This window comes from Hemitrygon akajei, chromosome 4, assembly GCF_048418815.1.
Source record: "Hemitrygon akajei chromosome 4, sHemAka1.3, whole genome shotgun sequence".
In the NCBI taxonomy this organism is placed as follows: domain Eukaryota; kingdom Metazoa; phylum Chordata; class Chondrichthyes; order Myliobatiformes; family Dasyatidae; genus Hemitrygon; species Hemitrygon akajei.
This window is the reverse complement of record NC_133127.1, coordinates 144325900-144353575: the sequence shown is the minus strand read 5'-3', so window position 1 is coordinate 144353575 and position 27676 is coordinate 144325900. Positions and strand designations below refer to the sequence as shown.

Genomic DNA, 27676 nt, shown 5'->3' with positions numbered 1-27676 from the left:
TAAAGTTGTGTACTTATTATTAAGGGGAATGGCCACAGGTGTACTCTGCATTGGCTGTACATTTCCCCTCCTTCTCCTGACAGTCACCCAGTTACCTGTCTCCTGCAACCTAAGGGTGATTATCTCCCTGTTGCTCCTGTCTATCACCTCCTCATTTTCCTGTAGGAGTCGAAGGTCATTAAGCTGTAGCTCCAGCTCCAGTTCCTTAATATAGTACATTCTCTCAGGAGCTGCAACTCTGTGCACCTGGTGCAGATCTGTTTATGTGGGAGACCTCCAGTCTCCCAGACTTCCCACATCCCACACACAGTGCAAAATACTGTCCCTAGAGCCATTCTCCCTAATCTACTCTGCCCTAACAGGTGAGGAATGAACAAGTAAGGACAGGAAGAGGGAGAGAGAGAGAGTAACTTACAAGACACTTTATCTCCCCCAAGCATGATGAGCCACAGCCATTCTAAACACCGGCACACTCCAAAACAATGGCTGCTCCACTTGCATTTGAATTATTTTTATTGGCCCTTTCTCATGAATCTCTCTTGCTGACTGTTCGCTCCTCAACTCAGAGAAATTGCAGTGAAACTCTGCCTTCAAAATCACGATTGCCCTCCTGAATAAATGGTATTTCTTTTGACACACCCCTTACATGGATTGTCCAACTCAGAGAAAACTGGCGTGAAGATTTGCTTTTAAATCTTGATCGCGGACCTGACTGAAAGGTAATTCTTTTCATGAGGGTACTCATGAAGTAGCAGAGAGAGTTACAGAAGGTAGTTCTATTCGTGAGTAGTAGGGTTACATTTACTAACTTCCAATCACTGGGAAGATTATAGAAAATGAAGAACTCTGATGCAATGTTACTAACACATTCACTTTCCAAGTAGGCATCTTCATTGGAACATCAGGTCAGATCCATAGATTTGTTGGATTTTAATCCTTTTAATTTGCTCAGGACATTTTCTTTAGTAGCTTTAGTTACTTCAAATTCTTCACTATCACTATCAGAATGGTCATAGTGTCGCTAAACTGGAGTGGTACTACCAAATGAAGGGAGAGATGTACCCATGATACATTAGGCAGGGTCCACCAATCTCTGTAATTTCTTCATTCTTGCGCTTTGGAAGTGCTGCACCTGACCATCCCAGTCAGGATATTTTCAGCAGCATATTGGTTGCATTTTTTTAGAGTGTTCAGTTTCCATAACCTCCTGAGGAAGTAAAGGCCCTGGTGGACCCTTCTTGTAATCACATCTATGTGCTGGGCCCAGGAGAAGTCATCTAGTAAGTTAACACCCAAAAATTTAAAGCTGCTGACTCCCTCCATCACTAATCCCCTGATATCGACTGGCAAATGTTCAACCCCCCCCCCCCCGCCCCTCCCCTACCTAAAGTCAACTGTTTGCTCTTTAGTTTTGCTGATGTTAAACGAGAAGCTGTTGTTGTTGCAGGACCACTCAAACAGGTGACTTTGTTGCTCCTGTACTCATTGCCACCTGTGATTCACTCCGGCAACAAATAATGTCATCAGCAATTGTAAAGATAACTTTGCATTTATGCTTGCCACACAGTCCAGTGTGTATAGAGAATAGAGCAGGGGGCTAAGGATGCGGCCTTAAGGTGCACCTGTGTCAGTAGAGAAGAGATTTTGTTACCATTCTTCACTGACTGAGGTTTGCCAATGAGAAACTGAAGTATGAAGTTGCAGACAGAAGTCCAGGTCTTGAAGTTTGATGATGAGATTGGATGGGATCATTGTGTTGAGCTGTAGTCGATGAACAGGTTCATCTGATGTCTGAGTTCCTGTTGGCCTGATAGTCCCGAGCAGAGTGAAGAGCGAGAGGAATCACGTGTGCTCTTGACCCGTTGTGTGGTGGGCAAACTGGAGTGGACCAAGGCCACCTCTGAGGCAAGAATTGATTCATTCGATAACTAACCTCTTGAAGCACTTCATTATAATTCATTACCTGATGGTAGTCATCCAGGCAAGTCACCATGCTCTGCTTGGTTGCCTGCCACTTCAGACATTTTTGTGCATTTTGCATTGTGCATACCAACTATTAGTTTGGTATTTTAAATGATTTCTTTATCTCCTACTATAGATGACCTTAAAAGGCCATAAATTATAGGAGTAGAATTATGCCATTTGGCCCATGGGATATGCTCCCCCATTTCATCATGGCTGATCCGTTTTCCCTCTCAGCACCAATCTCCTGCCTTCTCCCTGTATCCCTTCATACATTTGGGCTACCCACTACCCATCAAGAATCTATCAACCGTCCGCCTTAAATATATGTAAAGACATGGCTTCCATAGCCACCTATGGCACAAATTCCCAGATTCACCACTCTCTAGCTAAAGAAATTCCTCCTCACCTATGTTCTAAAAGAACACCCCTCTATTCTGAGGCTGTGTCCTCAGGTTCTAGACTCTCCCACCATAGGAAACATCCTCCCCATCTCCACTCTATCGAGGCCTTTCAACGTTCGGTAGGTTTCAATGAGGTCACCCCTCATTCTTCTGAATTTTAGTGAATACAGGCCCAGAGCCATCAAATGCTTTTCATATATTAAACCAATCCTGGAATCTTTTTAGTGAATGTCCTTTGAACCCTCTCCAGTGTCAGCATATTCTTTCTAAGATGAGAGGCCCAAAACTGCTGACAATACTCCAAGTGAGGCCTCACCAGTGCTTTATGAATACTCCACATTACATCCTTGTTTTTATATTCGAGTCCTCTTGAGATGGATGCTAACATCGCATTTGCCTTCCTCACCACTACTCAACTTGCAAATTAACCTTACGAAAAGAAAAGCTTACAAACGGTTCAGAGAGCTAAGTAATGTTAGAGATCCAGAAGATTATAAGGCTAACAGGAAGGAGCTTAAGAAGGAAATAAGGAGAGCCAGAAGGGGCCATGAAAAAGCCTTGGACTTTTCTCCTTGTAGCGACGGAAGATGAGAGGTGACCTGATAAAGGTGTATAAGATGATGAGAGGCATTAATTGTGTGGATAGTCAGAGGCTTTTTCCCAGGGCTGAAATGGTTGCCAGAAGAGGACACAGGTTTAAGGTGCTGGGGAGCAGGTACAGAGGAGATGTCAGGGGTAAGTTCTTTACTAAGAGAGTGGTGTGTGCATGGAATGGGCTGCCAGCAACGGTGGTGAAGGCGGATACGATAGGGTCTTTTAAGAGACTTTTGGATAGGTACATGGAGCTTAGAAAAATAGAGGGCTGTGGGTAAGCCTAGTAATTTCTAAGGTAGGGACATGTTTGGCACAACTTTGTGGGCCGAAGGGCCTGTATTGTGCTGCAATTTCTATGTTTCTGAGTTTAGGGAATGCTGCACAAAGACCCTTTGTACCTCAGAGTTTTGAATTTACTCACCATTTAGAAAATAGTCTACCCTTTTATTTCTTCTGCCAAATTGCATGTCATACACTTCCTGACACTTTATTCTGTCTGCCAGCTCTTTGTCCATTTTCCCAATCTGTCTCAGTCCTTCTGTAGCCTCTCTAATTTCTCACAACTACCTTCCCTCCATCCATCTATCTTTGTACCGTCCATAAACTTTGTAACAAAGCTGTCAATTCTGTCATTCAAGTCATTGACCTATAACATAAAAATAATCGGTCCCAACACAGACCCCTTGTGGAACACTACTAGTCACCGGAAGCCAATCAGAAAAGGCTCCCTTTATTCCCACTCTTTGCCTCCAACCAATCAGACTCTGTTTTATCAATGTTAGTATCTTTCCCTTAATACCATGGGCTTGTTAAACAGCCTCATGTGTGGTACCTTATCGAAGGCCTTCTGAAAATCCAAGTAAACATCATCCACCAATTCTCCTTTGTGTATCCTGCTTATTATTTCTTCACAGAATTTCAACAGATTTGTCAGGTAAGATTTTCCCTTGAGGAAACCATGCTGACTATGGCCTATTTTGTCATCTTCCCAACCACTGAGGTCAAACTAACTGGCATACCATACCAGCCACTTTCTCTAACTGCCTGTACAATATGGACATTAAGTTCCCAGCTATAATCGTATCTCAGCCATGATTCAATGATGCCTACAACACCATACATGCCAATCTGTAACTGTGCTACAGCACCTCATCCTATTGACTGCTGTTCTATCCTGCCATCACTTCTCCTTGCTAGGAGTCTCACTACACACTGCCTCATCTTCAGCACTAACACTCTGCTTCCCATCTCCCTGCCAAATCTGTTTAAACCCTCCCGAACAACTCTAGCAAACCTACCCACGGGATATTGAACCCTCCCAGGTTCAGGTGTAACCTGACCCTTTTGTACGGGTTGTAACTTCCCCAGAAATGACCTAATGATCCATAAATCTGAACCACTGCCCCCTGCACCAGTTCCTCAGCTACACATTCACCTGCCATATTATCCTATTCTTACCCTCACTGGCACGTGGCACAGGCAGCAATCCAGAGATTACTACCCTCGAGATCCTGTTTCTCAGCCTTCTACCTAGCTCACTAAAATCTCTTCTCAGGACTTCCTCACCTTGTCTACCTACGTCATTGGTTATCTTCCACTTTACCCACTTTTAATCTTAATTCACTTCTCCGATAGGTATTTTTGATTGCTCAATGCTTGTTCTAAAATGCTGACCAACTCAAATGTACCAGGTTTCTTGGCAAAGATGGATATTGTTTTCTGATTCGCTTTTTAAATTCATTATTATATTTTTCTGTGCTTTGTGTCTCTCCATGGTGAAGGTCAGTCCAGACTTTACGACCTATGGTAATTGGTACACGCCATTGAAAAGGAGCACCCAGAGGTGGTGGTCTCCGTGAACGACTCCTTTTCCAACACTCACTGTTGCTTCAGTTCACAAGAATGTGCTGAATATGAAATTATGATCACACAGCAAAGCAGGCGAGAAAAGGATAGTTTACAACAAATGTTTTAATCATTTAAAAGGCCACTAACTGAGGATAGGAATATAAATATATAATTTAGGTAGATGCTGAAATATAAATCAGCAATGAATGAAACTGAGCTTCAAAATCCATTATTTTTATGTGGGTGGATTGTAAGTAGTGGTGTTGGTTTACTCAGTAGTAATTATGGATAATATTCCATTAACTGCTCACTTAAAGTATCAAAGCATTAGATTTTCATGATACTTTACAGTGAAATAAATTCTTAAATAGCTTAAGTCCACATCAGCTCAAGTGCTTTCTCTTGATTCTGTTGGAGATGACTTTCACAGTCCATCTATGCAGGAGAACTAACTTATAGATTGTGATTTCTGCATTGAACTATGTTTCTCAGTAAATACTGAGTTACCATCTGCTTAGTGATACAATCAGGACAAATACAAGGAGTTTTTGCCCATATAACAGTGCAAAATTCTGAGCTAGTGTACACTCAATGCAGAAAGTTGGGTACACAAGTCTAAGTTGGAGGTCCAGAGGAAGGTAAAAAGATACAATCAATAGAGCTGTACCTCCTGGGACCCAGCTTCAATTCTGAACTCCTCTATGTTCCCTCTGGGTGCTACTGCACCCCTAGAGTACTGTATGTGGGATTGTATGTTAACCTATAAGTTGCCTATAGTGTGTAAGTGAGAGGTAAAATTTGAAGGTAGCTAACGGGAACATGTGGAGACTAGACAAAGGAAAAAATGTAGGGGGGATTGGAACCCTTTGTGAGTTGGCATTGACTCGTTGGGCTGGAATGCCTTCTATCTACGTCGTAAGGAAATAGGGAGATATAAATGGAGAAGGCATCTTTCAGGTAAGATGTGCAACTAAGAGTTCACTGGCTGTCTTTGGTGCACGTATATTTAAGATCCATAATACACAAAAGTTCAACCCATGTTGAAGTTTTAAATTAGAGCATGGGTCTTATCCCTGGCATGCTTGTGAATATTCATCTGCAAGCAACAAGTAAGAAGGTAAGAACTGACTTGTCATCATAGTCTCTTTGTTGTTTGTGGAAGCTTGCTGTGTTTTTTTTAGCTGCCATTAGTAACTACATCTTAAAGTACTTTAGAACGTGCTAAAGTGGTAAAAGGAGTAGTTTGGACAAGACATTGCTGAATAAACCAAGCTGCTCAAGGGCCAGTCATTTGGTGTAGGGCCACAAGGAGGCACACAGGAGCGACAAAGCAAATCATTCTTTTCATGGGGAGTGTGAATAGAATGCTCGGTGCTTTGAACTCACAATGTGGAGTATCACAGCCATAAACGTACGTTCCATTACTTTGTGGTGGATCACCATGATATGTATAATAAATAATAATAATATGTAAACGAGGGCAATCAGATCTAATAAAACAGATTTCCAGCTTCATGCATATATTAGTCCCTAATAGTGCCTTGAAAAATATATCTTTTGAGTAGTTGGCAAACATTAAAATTAATGTATTGAGTAGCAGACAAACATTAAAATTGTAAAAGCATATTTAACAAAAAAGTCCTGATGTTTTACAGTGAAATGTGATGTTGTACTCTCCCCGTGACACTTGAATTGATTGCTGCTGCAAAGACTCGATGGGTGCTTTTATGGGCAGTGTTTATGTTTCAAGTTAAACATTACACAGAATAGAGCATGGTCTGTCCAGTTACATCTGAATTCATGATTAGGTGTTTGTTCAACCCTGGTTGCTATTTATTTTATTATGACCTTGAGCAGTTACCAGTGTGGTATATGATTAGGATAACAGTGGGATGTATTGTTTAGACATCTTAGAGACAACAATTTGAAGTTCATGCAGACTAAAACAATCCTTTAAAGAAATTTTTGATTTTAAGCATCCCTTCATGAAATATTGTAATTATTCCTTTAGATTTTTACCCTTCATTCCCAGTGTCACATACAGCTGGCAAACATCCATTTGAAATCAGATGCTATAAATAGCTTGTCAACAGTATGTCATTGTTTAAATTGATTCATGGCAGGTTAGCTGAGTCATTGAAAATAAATTTAACTGTCAAGTTGACCAAGTGAGTTTCACTTTACAGGACAAGTGGCTTGGAGCGAAAGTGGGAGAGTTTAAAAGAGTTGGGCCTAGGGGCTTGCTTGTGAATTTCACTTTATGAGACACAGGATGGAATGAGAGCAGTAGATTTTAAAAGAGGTAGTCTTGGGGCTTGCTTGTTGGTTTCACTTCTTCATTCTTTTAAATTCCAATGGACAGTGGCATAACCAACTCAAGCTTCTCTCATGTGATGACTTTTAGCAAAGGAAGCAAACTAATGGACCTGCTCTGCATTTCCTCCAATATCTTCAAGTCATTATCCAATCTTCTTTTGAAGTTCCTGCATTTGCCACCCAATCTATTCCAAATCCTGACCTCTCCCTTTGGAAAAACATGGTTCTTATGTCACCTGTTGTTCTTACACAAATTATTTTAAATCTGCTTCCTTCGCTCTCATTTCATGCCATCCCCCATAACTTGGGGAAGGGAAGGAAAAAATTGAACAATTGTTTTTTTTTGTTCTATTCATTCAGTCAGAGAGAAAATTCCTTCCAGTTATTAAAAGACAGGTACAGGTGTCCCCTGTTTTTTGAATGTTCGCTTTACGACACCTCACTGTTACGAACGACTTACATTAGTTACCTGTTTTCGCTAACAAAAAGTGTTTACATTGTTCCGATAAAAAGCAGCACGCAAAAAAGGCAGCGCACGATAAAAGGCAGCGCGCGTAAAAATTCCAGGGGATAAGAGTTCCAGGGAATCCCCTGGAACTGCATTCTAGCTGCCCTTGCTTAAACACGTGCTTATGCGCATCTGTGTTTATTTTGTGCATCCGTTAGCAAGATGAGTTCTAAGGTATCGAAAAAGCCTAAAAGAGTTCATAAGGGTGTTACACTTAGCATAAAACTAGACATAATTAAGTGTTTCGATCGTGGTGAATGAAGTAAGGACAAAGTGAGTTTGGTTTGTGGAGGTTGGTGAAGATGATGTTGAAGAGGTTTTGGCATCCCACGACCAAGAACTGATAGATGAAGAGCTGATGAAGAGGAAAGGATAACAATCAAAACCGAACACAGTAGCGAACGAACCGAAAGTGAAGTCGTCCAGGAACTGAACGGGAAGCAATTGTGTGAGATTTTTGTTGCGATTGACAATGCTGCAATGATTGCAGAAAAGTACGACTTTAATTTTGTAAGGGTATGTAGGTTTAGGGCATATTTGCAGGATGGTTTGAGTGCTTACAAGGAACTGTATGATAGAAAAATGCACGAGGTTAAGCAGTCAAGCATAATGTCGTTTTTCAAGCCTTCCACATTAGCCACAGCAGACGATGAACCTCGACCTTCGACATCGAGGCAGGCAGACATAGAAGACGTTAGTGACCTGCCTGCCCTGATGGAAACAGACGACGATGAGATGACACCCCAGTGTCCCACCACCCTAACCTCTGACAACTCAGCCTAACACACCATCATCAGCGTGGTCGCTGTCTTCCCGATTCAGTAAGTGATACTACACTGTACATACATTATTTCTACTTTATATAGGCTGTGTATTTTTATGTGTTATTTGGTATGATTTGGCAGCTTCGTAGTTTAAAGGTTACTGGAAAGAGTGTTTCTGCCGGGAGTGCTTGCGCCGTGTGTTTCTGCTGAGAGCGCTTCATTTGCGTGAGATTTTTGCACGGTGGACAGCGCTGCAATGATTGCAGAAAAGTATTCCTACTTTATATAGGCTGTGTATTTATCATATCAGTCCTGCTTTTACTATATGTTACTGTTATTTTAGGTTTTATGTGTTATTTGGCATGATTTGATAGGTTAATTTTTGGGTCAGCGAATGCTCACAAATTTTTCCCATATAAATTAATGGTAATTGCTTCTTCACTTTACGACGTTCCAGCTTACGAAACATTTCATTGGAACGCTGTACCTTTGGATAGTGGGGAAAACCTGTATTCCTACTTCACAACCTGTAGACAGGCAGTTCAAAGAATGACCTACACAATGTCACCTTGGTACTCTCTTCTCTCTTGATCAGTAAATTTGCTGCTGACGCAAAATAAAGAGTTGGATTTGATTGTGAGAAAGGTTATCCTAGATTACAGGAAGATCTTGATCAATTAAGGTAATGGGTCAAGGAGTGATGGTTGGGCACTGCTGAGTGTATTGGAACAGAGGGACCTGCATTGTTAGTTGAAAGCAATATCACAGTAGACAGGGTGGCGACAAAGGTATTTAGCATATTGGCATTCATCGGTCAGGGCATCAAGTATAGGAGTCGGGCATTACGTTGCAATTGTATAAGCCGTTGGTGACGCCACACTTGCAGTACTGTGTACAATTTTTTGTTGCTCTGTTGTAAGAAGGATGTGGTTAAACTGGTAAGAGTGCAGATAAGACTTACAAGGATGTTACTAGGACCTGCATTATAGGGAGAATTCGGCCAGGCTAGGTTTTGTTCGTTGAAGCATAGGAATATGAGAGTCGACCTTACACAGTTTTATAAAATCATGAGGTGGCATAGTTAAGGTAGCGGTCTTTTCATGGTAGGGGAGGGCATAGATTTAGGGTGGGGGGAAACAATTAAAAGGGCCCTGAGGGGCAACATTTTCCAGACAGTGGTGAATATATGGAACAAGCTGCCAAAAGAAGTGGTTGAGCCAGGTATAGTAGCATCATTTAAGAAGCATTTGGATAGGTACATGCTGGAGTGCAGGTTAGAGGGATATGGCGGGAACATGGGAAATTAGGACTAGATGAGAGGGCACCATGGTTGGTATGGACTCACGCACAAGGGCCTTTATCTGTGCTATACAATGATTGACGTCTATTATGTAACGGAGGTATTAAAATACTTGACAGTACCAAGAGCATTGTATGTCTGAACATTTAGTCAAAGCCTTGATATGCTGAACAAGTCCACATGTAGAAAGGAGCACTACCATTACCATGTTTGCAGAAAATGATGGCATTTTCTGCAAAATTATACCTTAGAGCACAAAATAATGATGCACAGCTCACTGGCACCATACAAAAGAAATGCTTTAAAAGGTCACATTAAGAAGCGCTGTCTGATGACTAACTCAGAGTTGTTAAATTTTACCAACAGGAGATTCAATGTCTGAGAAAATAGGGTTGATCCCCTAGGAATATAAAGGAAATCGTCTCCAATACAAACTTAAAAATAAGAGAAAATCTGCAGATGCTGAAAATCCAAGCAACACACACAAAATGCTGGAGGAACTCAGCAGGTCAGTCAGCATCTATGGGAACGAAGAAACAGTCAGTGTTTTGGGCCAAGACCTTCAACAGGACTGGAGAAAAAAAGATGAGGAGTTGGAGTTAAAAGGTGGGGAGAGAAGTACAAGGTGATAGGTGAAACTGGGAGGGGGAGAGATGGGAAGTTGGTGAAAGAGATACGGGGCTGGGGAAGGGGGAATCTGATAGCAGAGGACAGAAGGCCATGGAAGAAAGAAAAGGGGGAGGAGCACCAAAGGGAGGTGATGGGCAGGTGAGGTAAGATGAGAGAGGGGAAAGGGGATGGGGAATAGTGAAGGAAGGCAGGGGGCATTACCAGAAGTTCGAGAAATAGATGTTCATGCCATCAGGTTGGAGGCTACCCAGACGGAATATAAGGTGTTATTCCTCCAGTCTGAGTACGGCCTCATCGTGACAGTGCAGGAGGCCGTGTACTGACATGTCGGAATAGGAATGGGAAGTGGAATTAAAATGAGTGGCCACTGGGAGATCCCGCTTTTTCTGGCAGACAAGCTTGTGGGTGATACAAGCTTGGTCTGTTTTCAAAGTCGGAATGTATTACAACTCTTTCCTGATAACCACCGTATCCTGTAGGCTGGATGTTCACTTCTCTATTCTTTGTTTTTGTAAATATAAATTGCAGTTCCATTCCTCATTTTCCTATTTTCCCAGTTTCGTTGGGCCTGACTTCTTTCTTTATAAATTGCTTTGCGAGTGTTTTTACAGATCTGTATCCTGGCAAGAGATAGGGAGGTATTCCTGGTGATTTCAGGAGAGGATGGGAACCAGGACGGGAAAAGCTAAGTTATTCCTGCTTTTCCATGCCCACAACGATAACCTTAAAAAGATGAATTGTGTTAGCTGGCCGTTGTTCCAAATCACAACAGTTGACTTGGTTGTGGTTAGTTAACAACACTGAGCACCAATTTTGCAAACGCATAGGAGACACAAGAGAAATCTTGAGCAAGACATAATCTTCTATATGGCCCGTGCACCAAAGAGCATTTGTGGAAGCAAGGGGATAGTCGCTATTTTAAAGCAACACACACAAAATGCTGGAGGAACTCAGTAGGTCAGGCAGCATCTATGGAAATGAATAAACAGTTGATGCTTCGCGCCGAGACCCTTCATCAGGATGGGAAAGGAAAGGGGAAGATGCCAGAATAAGAAGGTGGGGGGAAGGGGAAGGAGGACAAGCTAGAAGGTGATAGGTGAAGTCAGGTAGGTTGGGGAAGAGGGATGAAGCAAGAAGCTGGGAGGTGATAGGAAGAAAAGGTAAAGGCCTGGAGAAAAAGAAATATGATAGGAGAGGAGAGGACCATGGGAGAAAGGGAAGGAGAATGGGACCAGAGGAGGTGATAGGCAGGTGAGTTAAAGAGATAAGAGGCCAGAATGGGGAATAGAAGAAGAGGGAAGAGAGAGGGGGAAAATTGATGTTCATGCTATCAGATTGGAGGCTACCTAGATGAAATATGAGGTGTTGCTCCTCCAACATAAGAGCAGACTCCTCATGGCTGAAGAGGAGGCCATTTATCGACATGTCAGAATGGGAAAGGGGATAGGAATTAAAATGGTTGGCCACAGGGAGATCCTGCTTTGTGAGGATGGAGCGGTGGTGCTCGACAAATCGGTCCCTCAGTCTACGTCAGGTCTCAGTAATGTAGAGGAGGCCACATCGGTAACACCAGATGCAGTAGACAGCCCCAGCAGATTTGCAGGTGAAGTGATGATTGGACACTTGGTGAAAGGAGAGAATGGGCAATGTCACCCACTCCTAAAAATATCCACCGAGAAGCATAAGAGCACAATTCCAGGGAGGGATTGGCCTCTGCGGAAAGTGGAGAGTTGGAGGGGGGGGAGGTAAAGATGTGTTTGGTGGTAGGATCCCACTGAAGATGGCGAAACTTGCAGAGAATAGTGTGCTGTCAATGTTTTAGGTTGGTCCTGTCGATTATTCAATGGCCTCCCCAGGTGCTGCTTGACCCACTAATTTCCTCCAGCGGTGTGTTTTTCTCATTTGTGTGTGAAGTCCTCGGGTGTGTATGAAGTTCCCGGGTGTGTATGAAGTTCCCAGGTGTGTATGGAGTTCTGAGGTGTGTATGGAGTTCTCGGGTGTTTACGGAGTTCTCGGGTGTTTACAAAGTTCTCGGGTGTGTACGAAGTTCTCTGGTGTTTACGGAGTTCTCGGGTGTGTACGAAGTTCTCGGGTGTGTATGAAGCTCTCAGGTGTGTATGAAGTTCTCAGGTGTGTATGAAGCTCTCAGGTGTGTATGAAGTTCTCGGGTGATGACTTCGCATGCTTCCTGAAACGTGAAAATAGAAGTGGGAATTGTCAATATGTGGGATTAAAATCAGGGCTCCTGATACATGGTGGCCTCTTTTTAATTCCCTTTTTCCTGAAGCTTTGTTGCCTTACCCTCACTTATAAGCTTTAGACAGAGTGACCAATTGGAGTCATGTAGGTTTTGAAAAAGCTATTTAATTTTTTTAATTATTTGTTTGCAAGGCGCCGTCCTGAGCAGAAGCATGTTTAAAGCAATTGCTTGGAATCTTTAGAAAGCACTGTTGTGTGGCCACGCTCCTTGTCAGACTGTGTTAGCAAAGAATTCCAGTGTAGATCAGTGATAAATGGTTAATCAAAATTGACATAACAAAACACACAAAATGCTGGTGGAACACAGCAGGCCAGGCAGCATCCATTGACATGTCCAAGTTCCCCTCTTGGACATGTCAACTTCAATTAGCCATTTAGCTATGATCTTCACTGCTTCATCATTACACTGGAATCCTTTGCTGACACCAGATTTTGTGCTTACAGCTCTGAAATGGCTGAACTGTGGTATCTATCATGATAGGGATCACAGTTTTGATACATCTGAATAAGAAACCAAGCAAAGATTTAAACTGTCCCTTACCCCCACTTTTTGCCCATATGATCCATGATCATACGGATATCACTGTGATATTTTGATTGTTAGATTGTTTATTTTTGCCTCTAATCACTATTACTGGCACATAACTTTGTTTTAGTGGCAGTGGAAGGAAGACCAATTAGTCACATTCTGTTTTTGGCACAATAATGTTGTGGGACTGTACAGGAGGACATTGTACGACTTGGCATGCTTTTGTACAATGCCCTGCTCTGATAAACCAGCATTGGATTGTTCAAAAATCCTGATGGTCAAGCAACTGGCTCACTCATCAGTGCAGAACGTGAGCCAGGAGCCCCAAGCATAATTCACTTACTGAATTCACAAGGCATGAACTCCATTCAAAGGTTCTGCTTCAAGAAGGTCCTTGTGCACCTCATGTTGAACCAGGCTTGGTCTCCAAGGTTAATGGTAAACAAGGACTGTGCTATGGAGATAAATGCTTATAGCGACATTAAACTTAACCACTAATAACGATACATACTTCTGTGATGATACTGGATTTGCTGACTGCAAAGTTCTAAAATCAAATGATGTTAAGCTCTATCCAATATAAATAACCACAAGTACCCTCACTAAAGGGAGATTGTACTGTAACTATCCAATCTTCAAAGACTAGCTCACTTCCCTGTTTATTCTCCATGGCAAGTTTAGCTACTATTTGAGTGGTGGGTCCCCTTCCCATTACTACCGAGGAGAAGATACTTCCAGCTAACAAAGTAAACACAGTTCATTTTATTTCAGTGATACACGATTAAATTCAAACCATATTCTTACAACACATTTTAAAAGTCACAGAGGATTTCTACCTTATAAAAGACTAACAGATTACAAACCATTTCGAACACACAAAGGATTTCCAAATCACAGCTACATTTTCTATAAACTAAAAGAACATGCCAATGATGTAGACAAACCAATCGTTTGTCACAGAAATCAAAGGCAGAGGAATGTTGTGTAGTTCACCCATGTTTCTTTCATGCTTCTTGATGTTCCTCAACCACTCCTAATAAGCCTGTGCTGCTGTCGACATTTATACAGTGTCTTTGCCACTTGGGTAACTTCACGCATATATGATACTGTTTCAAGTACCTTTTAACATAAACGGTCTAAAAACTTCATGGAGGCAGGGTTCCCAGGCACCCACAATTAATGCTGTGAAGATGACTCCATGGGTACAGAAATATAACTTATTAATACATCAGTTATTGATGTGTAAATGACTGTTGCTTCCTTGAATTAAACAACCTAGCCAGCGTTGTCTTTTGAAACAAGTCAAATTAAGTAACCCATTGTCTAATACTGTACTTCAATTCTTCAGCAATAGGACAGGTGCTGTGAGCCAGCAAGTATATTATGTACGGTGCTTCTGTTTGCAAAGCTGTTCGTTTCAACTTCAAGCTGATTACTGTCTTCTATTTACATTAAGAACTGGTTGGTTTATCAGAGTTTTAACATACAGCAAGCCAAGTTGTACAAATCCCTGCTGTACAATACCACAGAATTATAGAATCCAAAACAAAATGATCAAATTGGCCTCCTTTCCATTGTCTCTTAAACTAAGTTATGAGTGGAGCTGAATTTTAATTGAGAAACATCAAATTACTCAAAGCCATTGCTAAACCTACAGCCTTAAATGCTTCATGTGCACCATGACTGACTATTGGATTTTTAAATCTTTTCTGTAACATTTTTGCATTTGACCATAAAATTATAAGATATAGGAGCAGAATTAGGCAATTTGGCCCATCAAGTCTGCTTTACATTTGCTGATTTATTTTCCCTCTCAACTCTATTCCCCTATCTTCTCCCCATAACCTTCTTGTCCTCACTAATAAAGAAACTATCAAACTCCGCTTTAAACGTACCAAATTAATTCTGCAGATTCACCCCCTTATGGCTAAAGACATTTCTCTTCACCTCTTTTCTAAAAGGACACACCTCTTTTCTGAGGCTGTGCCCTCTGGTCCTCGACTCTCCCACTATTGAAAACATCCTCTCCATGCCTCCCATATTCTTCTAAACCCCAGCATGTATGGGCCAAGAGCATCAATCCTTTCATTCCCAGGATAATTTTCATGAACCTCCTCTGGACCCTCTCAAACACCAGCACATCCTTCCTTAGATATGGGGCCCAAAACCTTTCTCAATATTCCAAATGTGGTCTCATCAATGCATAATAAAACCTCAGCATTATATCCTTGTTTTTATATTTTAGTACTCTCAAAATGAACGCTAACATTGCATTTGCCTTCCTTACCACCAGATCAGCCGCAAGTTAATCTCTAGGGAATCCTGCATTAGGACTCCCAAGTCCCTTTGCACATCTGATTTCTGATTAGAAAATTGACTGTGCCTTTATTCCTTCTGTCAAAGTGCATGTCCACTCACTTCTTTACCCTGTTTTCCATCTGCCACTTCTTTGCCCATCTCCAATCTGTCCAAGCCCTTCTGCAGACTACCTTCTTTGTCAACACTACCACCTGTCTTTGTAGCACCAACTAACGTAGACACAAAGCCATCAATTCCTTCATCCAGATCATTAACATGTAAAGAGAAAAGTGGCAGGCCCAACTTCGAGCCCTGCAGAACACCACGAGTCACTGGCAGCCAACCAGAAAAGACTCCCTTTATTCACATTCTTTGCCTTCTGCTCGTCAGCCAATCTTCTATCTTGTAAAACCATGGGCCCTTAGCTTGTGAAGTAGCCTCACATGTGGCACCTTGTCAAATGCCTTCTGAAAATACAAGTACTTGTTGACTTATGAACTGCGAATCATAATTAGCTTATTTCTGTGGCTTGGCTCTGGAGAGAGCCATATGTTCTGTCCGGCTCAGTAACCACCTAAAGCTCTTGTTATTGGTACAAGGAAATGAAATGTTCACTCGTATCCTCTCACAATCTGTTCATAGTTGAAATTTGGAGTCAGTTTTAAAACCTTGATTATAATCTAGAGGTATGTATTCTGCAACGGTTGATTAGTTAAGCTCAGCCTAGACACCAATCAAAGTACAGCTGCAAAACATTGAGGTAGGTATTACTAGAGCAGAATTGCATATCAATATACCCAATTATGGTATTTTGCTCCAAATTTTCACCATTGCTGCTGTCCTGATTTGACGAGTTGTTTGACATGTATGTGGAGCGGGAGATGTCGGAATGAGTTCCTTGTGAACTTTAGACACCAGTTTTAAAAGGAGAGTGGGGCTTGTCAAGACTTGTCTGCAGAGTGGGAGATTGCTTGGGTTATTATTAACTTAGCAAGGACCAATAAAAACAAGTTGGGTTTTAAGTGGAGCGACCATTGTGGAAGTGGCCATTGTTAGAGTGGGCCAGGGATAGAGCAGAAGGCTTTGACTTAACCAGCTTCGGCGAGAGCAGGCAGAGGCAAGGGAGCTGAGTCATTTAGAATCATTTATTTGATTGTAGAACTTAAACATAAGCTAGAGACAAAGGTATAACAAGCTCAGCATGCAGAGGCTGAGTAAGTGACATAGGTGAGTGTGAAGTTCAAAGGTTTCAGAAGAAGGCACAGGTAAGAACAGGTAACTGTTTTTTTGTTGTCTGTAGACAACAATAGTCCCTAATTCAGTGTAGGCAGGGTGGTCATTAAGGCAGTGCAATATTCCTCCTGTATGACGTGGGTACCCTGATATCTCCCTGATGACTACATCTGTGGGAAGTGCACCCAACTTCAGCTCCTGATTGTACAGGTCAAGGAATTGGATTGAAGTGTTGCAGGAAGGCAGGGTTTCAGGTTCTTGGAGCTTTAGAATCTCTTTTGGAACAAGGATGACCTGTGCAAGAGAGATGGATTGTACCTAAATTGGTGAAGAAGCAATATCCTGGCTGGAAACCACCTCAGGGAGGTTTAAACTAGTTTTGCAGGGGAATGGGAACCGGGGCACCAGAGAATCTTGCTGAGTACCAGGACAGGAAGTGGAGGGATGGAGAGAAAAGTAGATATCAGAGCCAGTAAAAAAGTAATAGATACGATGGGATGGATGGTTTGAAGTGTGTGTATTTTAATGCTGTGAGTATTATGGGTAAAGATGATGAGCTTAGAGCATGGATCACTACATGGAATTGTCACGTTCTGGCCATTATAGAAAGTTGGTTGAGAGAGGGACAGGATTGGGTGCTTAATGTGCCAGGGTTTCAGTGTTTCAAAAAAGATAGAGAGGGAGGTTAAAGTGGAGGGGGGAAGTTGCACTATTATTCAGGGACAGTATCACAGCTGCACTTAGAGGGGACATAATAGTGGACTCATCCACTGAGTTTATGTGAATAGAACTCAAAAATAGGAAGGGTGCAATCACTCTGATGGGGTTGTATTACAGAACCCCCAATAGCCACCGTGATATTGAGGAACAGGTATGCAGGCCGATTAAGGAAAGTTGTAAAAACAATAAGGCTATTGTCATGGGGAATTCAACTTCCCTAAAATAAACTGAGACCTTCTTAGTGCAAGAGGTTTAGATGGGGCAGAATTTGTTAGGTGCATCTAATTTCTAAAATAAATATGTAGATAGTCCATCAAGAGGAGTGGTGTTGGGTAATCAGCCTGGCCGGGTAACAGACTTTTCACTGGGTGAGCAGTTAGGGAACAGTGACCACTACTCCTTAACTTTTAAGATAGTTGTAGATAGGCATAAGCATGGACCTTGGAGCAGAGCAAATTACGAGAGCATTCAGCAGGAACAAGGTAGAGTTAATTGGGAACAGCTGTTTTTGGACAGGTCTACATCCGACAAGTGGAGGGTGTGTGAAAGACCAGCTGCACAGAATTCAGGACAGGTACAGAACTGTGCAAAATACTCAAGCACATAAATACAGCTTGGGTGCCTAAGACTTTTGAATTACTGTAGTAATTTACTGTATTGCATTGTAATGCTGCTGCAAAAGAAAAACAAATGTGAGTGATGATAAACCTGACTCTGATATGGGTCTCTTGTGGAGTGAGAGTGGGAAGGGGCAAGGAGAGGGGAATCGTGTTTGGGAAAGGGGAAGGGAGATGGGAGAGAGAGGAAAGCACCAGAGAGACATTCTGTAATGATCAATAAACCAATTGTTTGGAACCAAGACCTTGCTTGGTGTGCCAGGACTGGGTGTGTTTGCACCTGTGCCACCTCCCCACCCCTGGCACTCCTTCACCACCTGTCCCACACCCCTCCTGCGGCACAGCCCCCTCGCCATTCTCAACAACCTTTGCTGCCACCAGAATTACAAACTTGCTCTCCACTCCACGTTGGCAAATACAGGCAGTCCTCGGGTTACGAACGTCCGACTTACGGACAACTTGAACTTACGAATGGACTGCCACAAAACCTATTATATTAAAAATTTGTCGGCTTGAGGAAGGAGAACGCCGTCCGCCATTTAAAATCAGATCATGTTGCCGTTAACACTGTGCTGAGTGTGTAACTTTGTATTTGGCTTAAATTTTTCTTAGCAAGATTCACCCTGACCCCCTTTTTCTAGTCAGCACCACCCCCACTTGTCCCATTTAACCTGTCTCAATGCAGGTGGACTGTAGGATCCGGGGGAGCTCAGGACCTGCCGCCCACGGCTGCTGCCCACGATGTTTCTGTTCCATTGACAGATGTGGTAAACGAGTTAAAATTATGGATCAATAATTCCCATCTTGTGTTTATTTCACTCTCCGCACAATTATATTTACTATGTGTGTGTAACCATGCCTCAAAAGCGTAAATCCACTGCAAGTGCTTGTGATGCATCAAAGAAAAAGAGAACGATCACAATTGAAAACAATTGGTTTAATTATTGAAATATATATGTTTCTTAAGTGTTTTACATGCATAGAAAGGTAAAATATATACCATATACTAAGACAAACGTTTGACTAACTGACACTAAATAAGACCGGATGTACCTGTTCTCACTTACGTACAAATCTGACTTAAAGACAGACTTAGGAACGGATCTCGTTCGTAACCTGGGGACTGCCTGTACAATTGAGTTCAAAAGTCATGAAGTTATGTTGCAGCTTTATAAAACTCTAGTAGGGCCGCATCTAGAATATTGCAATCTGTTCTGGTTATCCCAACATAGGAAGAATGTTGAGACTTTAGAGAGGCTGCAGAAGAGGGTTACCAGGCTGTTGCTGAGCTTAGAGGGCATATACTACAATGAGAGGTTGTAGAAACCTGGGCTGTTTTCTCTGGAGCAGTGGAAGCTGAGGGGTGAACTGACTGAAATTTATAAGAATGTGAGAGGCATAGTAATCTAGTAACCTAGGCTGAAGCGTCTGTTCCTATGCTGTACGATTCTGTGTGTTATGCTCTCAGGAAGGACAGCAAAAGCAGGATTTTTCTTTTTGGGAATATTACATCCTGGTGAGATTTTGCTTGTAAACTGCATTACTCAAACACATTTTCCAACCCGAATTCAATCTAAGTTCCTTTTCAATACTCCACTTCACACTCAATTTTCTCGATTCCCATACCAACCAGGAGCAAAATGCACAGGGTTTGTAGGGAGGTGTGGGGTTTAGTAATTACAGGAATCACTAATAACACACAATTAATAGAGCCTCTGTTTCCTTGAAGCTTTGGAAGAGCAGTGCTTTTGTGGGCTGAGAACATCATCCCAGATGGTGTGCGGTAGAAGCTAAATGGTGCTGGCTGCAGAGTTCTGTTGTCTTATCTGGCTGGTTTTCAGTTACTGGTGGTGAGTAAATGAATTTTGACAGTACTGAACACATCCACTATGCCACTTTTTCCTACTTGGAAATCACTCCATTCAATAATCTAAGAAAAGTGATTGCAGTCCAAAGTCTGCATGGCGACTTTGTAAACTTCTTCCAGGACCAGAGTGCAGGCATAACCGGCTGTTGTGAGAGTTTAGCCAACATGCTCCAGGAAGTGACTGATTCTCTGTTATGTTGCAGAATATTATTGCTATGTCAGATGATGCAAAACAAGGTTGCCCATGATGCCTGTATACCTTTAGTTAAGTTCAAGGTTCATTTATTAGTAAAGTATGTGTGCAGTGTACAATTCTGAAATTCTTCTCCTCTAGATAGCCAAAAAACAAAGAAAATCATGGAGGCCAGTTCAAAGAGCAAACCCACCATGCCCCCCCCCCACAAAAACAAAACAGCAAGATGTTCATCAAATCTCCAAACTCCCCCCACAGAAAACACGATAAGAACATCAGCCCCCAAATCCTCCTTCTCCACACAAAAAATGAACAAAAACACAACAAGAACATTGACCTCCAATCTCCCTGCCCCTGCACATAAAAAAATGAGGAAGAACTGCCAAAAAACACAGAATATAAAAACCATAAGACTGAAAAAGTCCGTTGTCCAAATCCATAAACACAGAATCTTGGTAACGTCATCGAAAGAACAAGGCCTACCCCTGGGTCACAGGGAGTTACCCCAAAGCGATAGGCCACTCACAGGCTCCTTCTCTGGCAATGATCAAAGGGCAGGTAGTCAATGCCGATTGCAAGTCTTGCAGTAGCTGGTTTACCACCAACAAAACAAATAGCTTCACTTCCTTACACAGGTTTGATCTGAATCTCAGTTTTACTTGTTTGGTACGAATGGAATACGCAACTGCTTTCTCCAAGAGACTGTCTTGCTCTGTCTTCTTCATTTTGTTCTACCTTCTTCAGCTGCTGCCTGACCTGCTGAGTGTTTCTACCTTCCTCTCAGTTACTTTCTTTAGGATTTGTCAGCTGCACTAGACACCTGCAGAAAAGAAGTGAAACAACAAGGCTTGGGCCGGAATTAGGAGACAGACGTACAGTATTTTGCAAAGTGAAGTAGTCAAGTTACGTAGCTGAATCTGTTCTTCTGATTAATCTAAGCATTACATAATTGTCAGAAATTCTGTTCTGTACTGCTTTTAGCTGCAAATGGATATTCCTGTCAATTCATGTAGGACCATACGTTTCCTCTGCTTGCTGGATGTAAATGGTTTCCCAACTGCTTCTCCTTTTATCTTGGACTTACCCTGCTTATTATTTTATTTGCTATCTTGACCTAAAATAGGTGAAAGTGAAAGGAAAATGTTGCCATGGGCTCATATAGAGCCTGTAAGTAAGATATTTAGTGTATGTGTGCGGTAAGAACAACAATTGGTGCAATTGCTCTATGGTGTGATGAAGAATGTGTTGGAGAGAAGGAAGTTGTAAAAGTGCCTGGGGTCTGCTGAAAAGCTGCTCTTTAACACCAACATTGCAAGTTAAGTGATTATTTTTATAGCTCATGTTCTGGAATCTATTTTGCATGGCAGATCTTCAAATCAAGAATCAACTTTATTCACCATATAAATGTATATATATTAGGAATTTGCTGGGATGTTTTAGCATGATGTGCAACAAAAATAACATTTAATGATTATAAGAATAAAGGATTATATAAAAAATAAAGTTAGAATTAAAGTACAGATATGTACATTCCACAAATGTAAAAAGGATTAATAAAAGTGATTTAAAATGTTTTCAAAGCAATGCGCTGCCTGACGTAATGTATAGAGGGGGCTGGGGTGGAAAACTAGAATGGTTCATCAGGTTAACTGCCTGAGGGGAGAAACTTTTAAGATGGTGTGAAGTTTTTGTTTTAATAGCCCTATAGCGCTTTCCTGAAGGGAGATTTTGGAAAAGGTCATCTCTGTTCCAAAAATACTATGTCATGAAATATTCTCAACAGCTTCCAATGGTTTTCCCTAAATCTCCATGAAGTGTTTTTTTCTATTAATGACATAGATGCAAGTTGCTATTGGTTATTTGTACTGGCGACCTACTGCATCAGGTGACAGGAACCTAACCAGAATGGTTGTTGCAGTGTTGACTTAAGAATAAATCTTTTCTCTGAATATAACACAGATGAAAATTTATTTCCAGATCAAAGGTCTGCCTTTTGGAAACATTTTTTTGATTAGCGATGGCTCCGCAGACAACAGTACTGGTATTCCATTCTTCTACGTCACTCAAGCAGACAGAACAGTTGCAGATCTGACGAATAATCCCAGTGCTTCTCTGACGTTGTCAGAAACTGAGCCAAATTACTGCAGGTATGTCCAACTCTTCCCCTGCTGAACAGATAAATTTCTATCTTAAGCTAATTAGATAAACTTGCCTTTCTCTGTATAAATCACAATTAAAGCATATCTATTCAGGGAAGAGAGTGAATTAACTTCCTACGACTTTTTGAGGGCCACAGCCAGAGCAAAACTGGAATGGTAATGAATGCAACTCAGTTACATTTTCAAAAGGCTTCAGAAGAAGAGAACCTGAAACCAAACTAATTTATTGTCTAAGTGATTCCAGTCAAGAAACTGTTCTGGTTGACTCTTAACTGCTTTCAGTTTTATTTGATGAAACAGAGTTGGGAAGTAAGTGACAGCATTCTCACAGACTTAGAGTGAGTTTAATAATTAAAATGTTGTTGTGGTTGCTGTGCAATTGTTTCCAATGTCTCTTCAGCTAGTATCAAGCAAGTTGGTTCAACTTGTCAGAGGAAGCCTGCAGTTAAACCAACTGGTTCTGGAGAGATTACAGTTAGAGTTCTGGATAATATTTTAATGCTAGCTGCTATGTGGGAGGGAGGGTCTGGGTGTGAGGGGTGAATCTTTCCCAGTGTCACTATCACCTGGGGTCATGCAGACCTGTAAATGGCAATTGCAGGCTCATTATGTTACTCCGACGTTTCTCATAAATGGTGGTCAAGTTCCTCAATAGATATAATTTTAAGGTAAAGCTGAGCAAAATGTTTGTCACTCTCCTAGTACAGGAAGTGTGGAAGCCTAATTAGTGGACTTTAAAAACACAGACATCCTTAAGGGAGATTTTTATGCTACTTGGAATTCCACCAGATTCCTCACCACTGGCCCACGGTTCGTCTCCTAGCCCAACCTGGAGGTCAGCTCGGCATGAGGGCTTCTTAAACACATCATGAACACAGAATAGTCTGGTTCGTCACATACAGTAGCAAAATACAAGATTCTCTGCTACCCACCCCAATCACTATCTTTTAATACAGCTCAGAGCTGGAACTAATTTAAATTTGCTTTTGAATTTTAAACAGCATGTTTTGAAGGATTTGCACTTACTCCCTCTTTCTTATTGAGAAATTAATCAAAGACTTTGTTTCACAATTCACCCCAGCAATGATGTTATCCTCCCCCCCCCCCATTGTTTGCCATCGAACTGCGTGGCCCCATTAATGACTTAAGGAGAGAAATTAAATCAACAGGGTATGACCCCTAATAAATAGCACACTGTATGAATTAAAAGAATATGGTTGAGATATTATTATATTATGAATTGCCATTGGTTCTTCTGTAAAATTTATTGCCTCACACACACCCCAACAGCCCCATTTCAGTGGAATCCTGAGGCCTATATCACCGCTCACCCAGCAGGAATACTGAATGTTTTCTAGTAAGTGGCAGTGTATATGAGTCCTGATGAGGGTTCTTAGCCTGAAATGTTGGCTGTTTAATCCTCTCCATAGATGTTGTTTGACTTGCTTGAGTGTGTTGCTCAAGATTTCTAGCATCAGTGTGTTGGAATGTATCTTTAAGGATCGTGACTTATTAAATAAGGATGTATCAATTTTGGTATTTTTGATGATGTCTGATCAATCTTCTACCGGAAGTTTAGCACCCGCACAGCAACCTTGTAATGGTGTGCATTCTCCTAAATGTCAAATAGCAAACTGGATACTAATTTCAGAAAGATGTTTTATTTTTAGTTTCATTTGGCAGGGATTTGGTAAGACAGTAATTTGTAAAACAGAACCCTGCATATTCTAGTTAAAGTATACAATATATCAGAATCGGTACATTCTCCTTTATGGTGCCTTTAACGTTTAAATATGTATTCATGGCTCTTCACAGATTATTTACAGTGGGTAGGGGGCAAAGGTCAGTCAGGAAGTGGAGGAGAGGGGAGAGCAGATCCCTGAGAACTGAAAACAGGCCAAACCATGGGGAGCACGTGAAGCCAGTCAGTGCAGTATCCAGAGATAGAGAACTGATGACATTGACGTAGTTAAACACATTGGATACAATTAAGATGTTGTTCTGTGAGCTAAGGTCCATCCATAGTATAAAACTGGTGGCAGTTAAGTTGTGAGAAACTTCAAAGGAATATAGATCAGCTGAGTGAATGGGAGCAGACACGAAAAATAGAAGATTATTTAGAAAAATGTGACATCATTCACATTGGTAGTAAAAATTGGAATGGCCTTTAACATTGAAATATATATCCTTGTCACTTCACAGGTTATTTTCAAACACTGAGAGTAGCTGGAGATCAGATGGACCTGGCTGTTGTACAGTTTTGATTGTATGGGTACAGCAAGCAGTCAGGAAGGCAAATGGCACAATGGCCATCTTTTTCGCAAGAGGACTTGAAAACTAGAGTGAAGCTATCTTCCTGAAGTGGCCACTTTATTAGGTGCACCTGCTCATTAATGCAACTATCTAATCAGCCAATCACGTGGCAACAACTCAATGCATAAAAGCACGCAGACATGGCCAAGGGGTTCAGTTGCTCAGACCAAACTTCAGAATGGGGAAGAAAGGTGATCTAAGTGACTTTGACTGTGAAATGATTGTTGGTACCAGATGGGGTCGGTTGAGTATCTCAGAAACTGCTGATCTCCTGGAATTTTCATACACAGCAGTCTCTAGAGTTTACAGAGAATGGTGTGAAAAACAAAAAAACATGCGGTTCTGTGGGCAAAACTGCCTTGTTAATGAGTGGTCAGACTGGTTCAAACCGACAGTGTGGTGGTAGTCAATAGGTTATTCCTCTGCCACTCAGTTAGCCACTCCCACATGGGAGGAGTTCACGTATTGTACAAGCAATATTATCAATAAGGTTGAGTTGAATAGCTTGCATGGTGCCATGCTGGTGTGCTCTGCACTCTCTCTTAATATCAGGAGTGGTTGGTCGTCAGTGAACTCGGGCTACAGACCAAAGGTGGTCCCCAACAACAAAAAAATTACAATAAGAATGTTCTTGTTTGTATACGTCTATGAAAAATATCCAAAGTCTTATCAAGCTAAACTGCCTATGCAATTGTATGCACTGCTAGGCAACACTTTCAAGCTACACCCAAAAGTGGATGCATTGTTACTTCCTGTGGGCCACTAGGCTGGGGAAGTACACAGACACAGACACAGCAGAGAGTCAATCAAACTCTCATGGAAAAGAAAGAAAAGCAGACTTGTGTAGTCCAAATCAATAAAATAATAAATAAACAAACAAACAGGTAAATGAAGCGATTACCTGCAGTGTCTATGTCTACTTACCTAATAAACCCCCTGAGACATTTGATTTCAGTCCAGGGGACTTTGAGAGATGGCTCACATGCTTTAAGAGATTTAGGGTTGCAAACAATCTCAGTCAGGCTTTAGAAGAGCATCAAGTAAGCACACTGATATACTGCATGGGTGACAAAGCCGAAGACATCATGGGTGGATTAGGACTGAGAGATGCTCAGAAGAGGGAGTACAAAACAGTGCAGGACAAATTCCAAGAAAATTTCACGGGAAAGCAAAAGGTAATGTATGAGAGGGCAAAGTTTTGCTTGGGGCTCTAGACTCAAATGGACAAGGCTGGTGTTGCTATGGTTCAGTTGCTAAGTGAGGCAGTGACATTGGGGCAGATGTCACAACCATCGTTGAATGTCTGTTCACAAAACTGTTGAAGAAAACAGGCATTGCGCTAAACCCAACAAAGAAAGTACTCATGGGGCCAGGGAAACATAAGCTCAGTGTGAAAGGAATGTTTACTACTTCCTCCCATAAAAATGAGCAACAGTTAAAAGAGGATGCCAATGTTGTTCAGAATATTTTATGACCACTACTGGGATGACATGCCATTGAGAAGCTGAACCTCTTTGCAAGATTGGATTTGCTAAACAATGTTCAGTGGTAGAAGAAGTACCTGGAGTTGTTCACAGGCCTGGGGGTTACTGAAAGAAGAGTATCCTATCCAGCTGAGGCCACAAGTGATGCCCTATTGTTTGACCACAGCCAGGCTTATACCAGTCCCATTGATGAGCAAAGTCAAAGTTGAACTTGAGAGAATTGAGGCATTTGACTTCATAACTGAGGTGAATGATGTATGGGCATTGTTTCTGTTCCCAAGCCAAATGACACAGTGAGAATCTGTATCAATCTAACAAAATTGAATAACGCAGTAAGCTGGGAGATGTCAATCCTGCCCTCTGTTGAGCACAAATTGGGTATACTGGGTGGAGCAAAGTTCTTCACCAAACTAGATGCAGACTCGAGTTCTGTCAGATCAATTTAACACCTGAGTCACAGAAGCTCATTACCCCTTTTCATGCCATGTGAATGCTATGCCTTCAAAAGAGTCCCTTTTGTCATCTTATCTGCCCCTCCCTAAACTCTTTCAGGTGAGGATGAACCAAATTTTGGAGGGACTGGAAGGAGTAGTCTGCCACGTTGATGATATACTCATCTTCGGAGCCTCAAGTGAGGAACATAACAAAAGAGTGAAAACTGCCTTGGAGAAGCTGAAGCAGGCTGAACACAAAGAAATGTGAATTTGCAAGGTTGGAGGTAAAGTTCTTGGGCCACCAACTGTCCTCAGAGTGCAACCAGATTCAGATAAACTGGCTGGAGTTAAGAACGTGGAACAATCTACGAATGTATCAAAGATCTGCTCTGTGCTTGGCATGGTAAACCAGCTGGGAAGGTTCATTCCAGATTTAGCCGAGAAAACAAAGCCATTATGTGCCCTGCTTTCTCAGAGAAATGTATGGATCTGGGACGCACCACGGGAGAAATCGGTCTCACGGCTTAAAGCAGAACTTATCTCACCACCAACATTGGTATTCTTCGATCCAAACAAAGCAACCAAGGCCTCAGCAAATGCCTGTTTCATTGGCTCATGCAGAACAGCAGTGGTGTATGGAAACCAGTGGCGTTTGCATCAAGAGTACTGACTCACTGAACAGCATTACGCCCAAATTGAAAAGGAAACATTTCCCCGGCAAATTTTTCACAACACCAGACACTCTGTTGAGGATGCTATGCAAAAGTGAGTGGACGGAAGCTGACTCCGCTGTCATGGAAGATCTAACATCTACTTAGCTCAGGTATGTGAAAGCTGGCCTGCATCACAGAGTAAACTGGATAAAATTCTCACTGAGTTGAGAAGTCTGCAGCAAGGTCATGCAGTACTGTGAATGTGGATGGGCAGCCGTTCGAAAGGGAACTCATGAACTCATGGCTTGATAGAGATACACTCACCACTCTTGATGGTTTGCTGCTAAAGGGCTCCAATCTCATCATTCCTGCTTCTATGCACGCTAAAATCCTGAGTCAAATCCACCAAGGACATCGAGGCATCGAAAAATGCCGCTTAGAAGCAAGGCAATCCATATGGTGGCCAGGTCTGAGCACATAGTTGGAGATTATGTAAGACAATGTGAAGCATGCAGGAAACTGTACAAAAATCGTGCTGAACCTCTCTGTCCCACAGAATTCCCAGATTTTCCATGGCAAGTTGCAGGCACA

The 27676-nt window shown here is 41.8% G+C and overlaps 1 protein-coding gene across 1 annotated transcript in view; it reads left to right on the top strand.

Annotated features, from left to right (window-relative positions):
• Positions 1 to 27676, top strand: part of creg2 (cellular repressor of E1A-stimulated genes 2) — a 45551-nt gene that overhangs the window by 7965 nt on the left and 9910 nt on the right. Inside the window, exon 2 of the mRNA XM_073043504.1 lies at positions 22020 to 22189. Coding sequence (XP_072899605.1) covers positions 22020 to 22189 — 170 coding nt within the window. The remainder of the gene's footprint in view (positions 1 to 22019; positions 22190 to 27676) is intronic.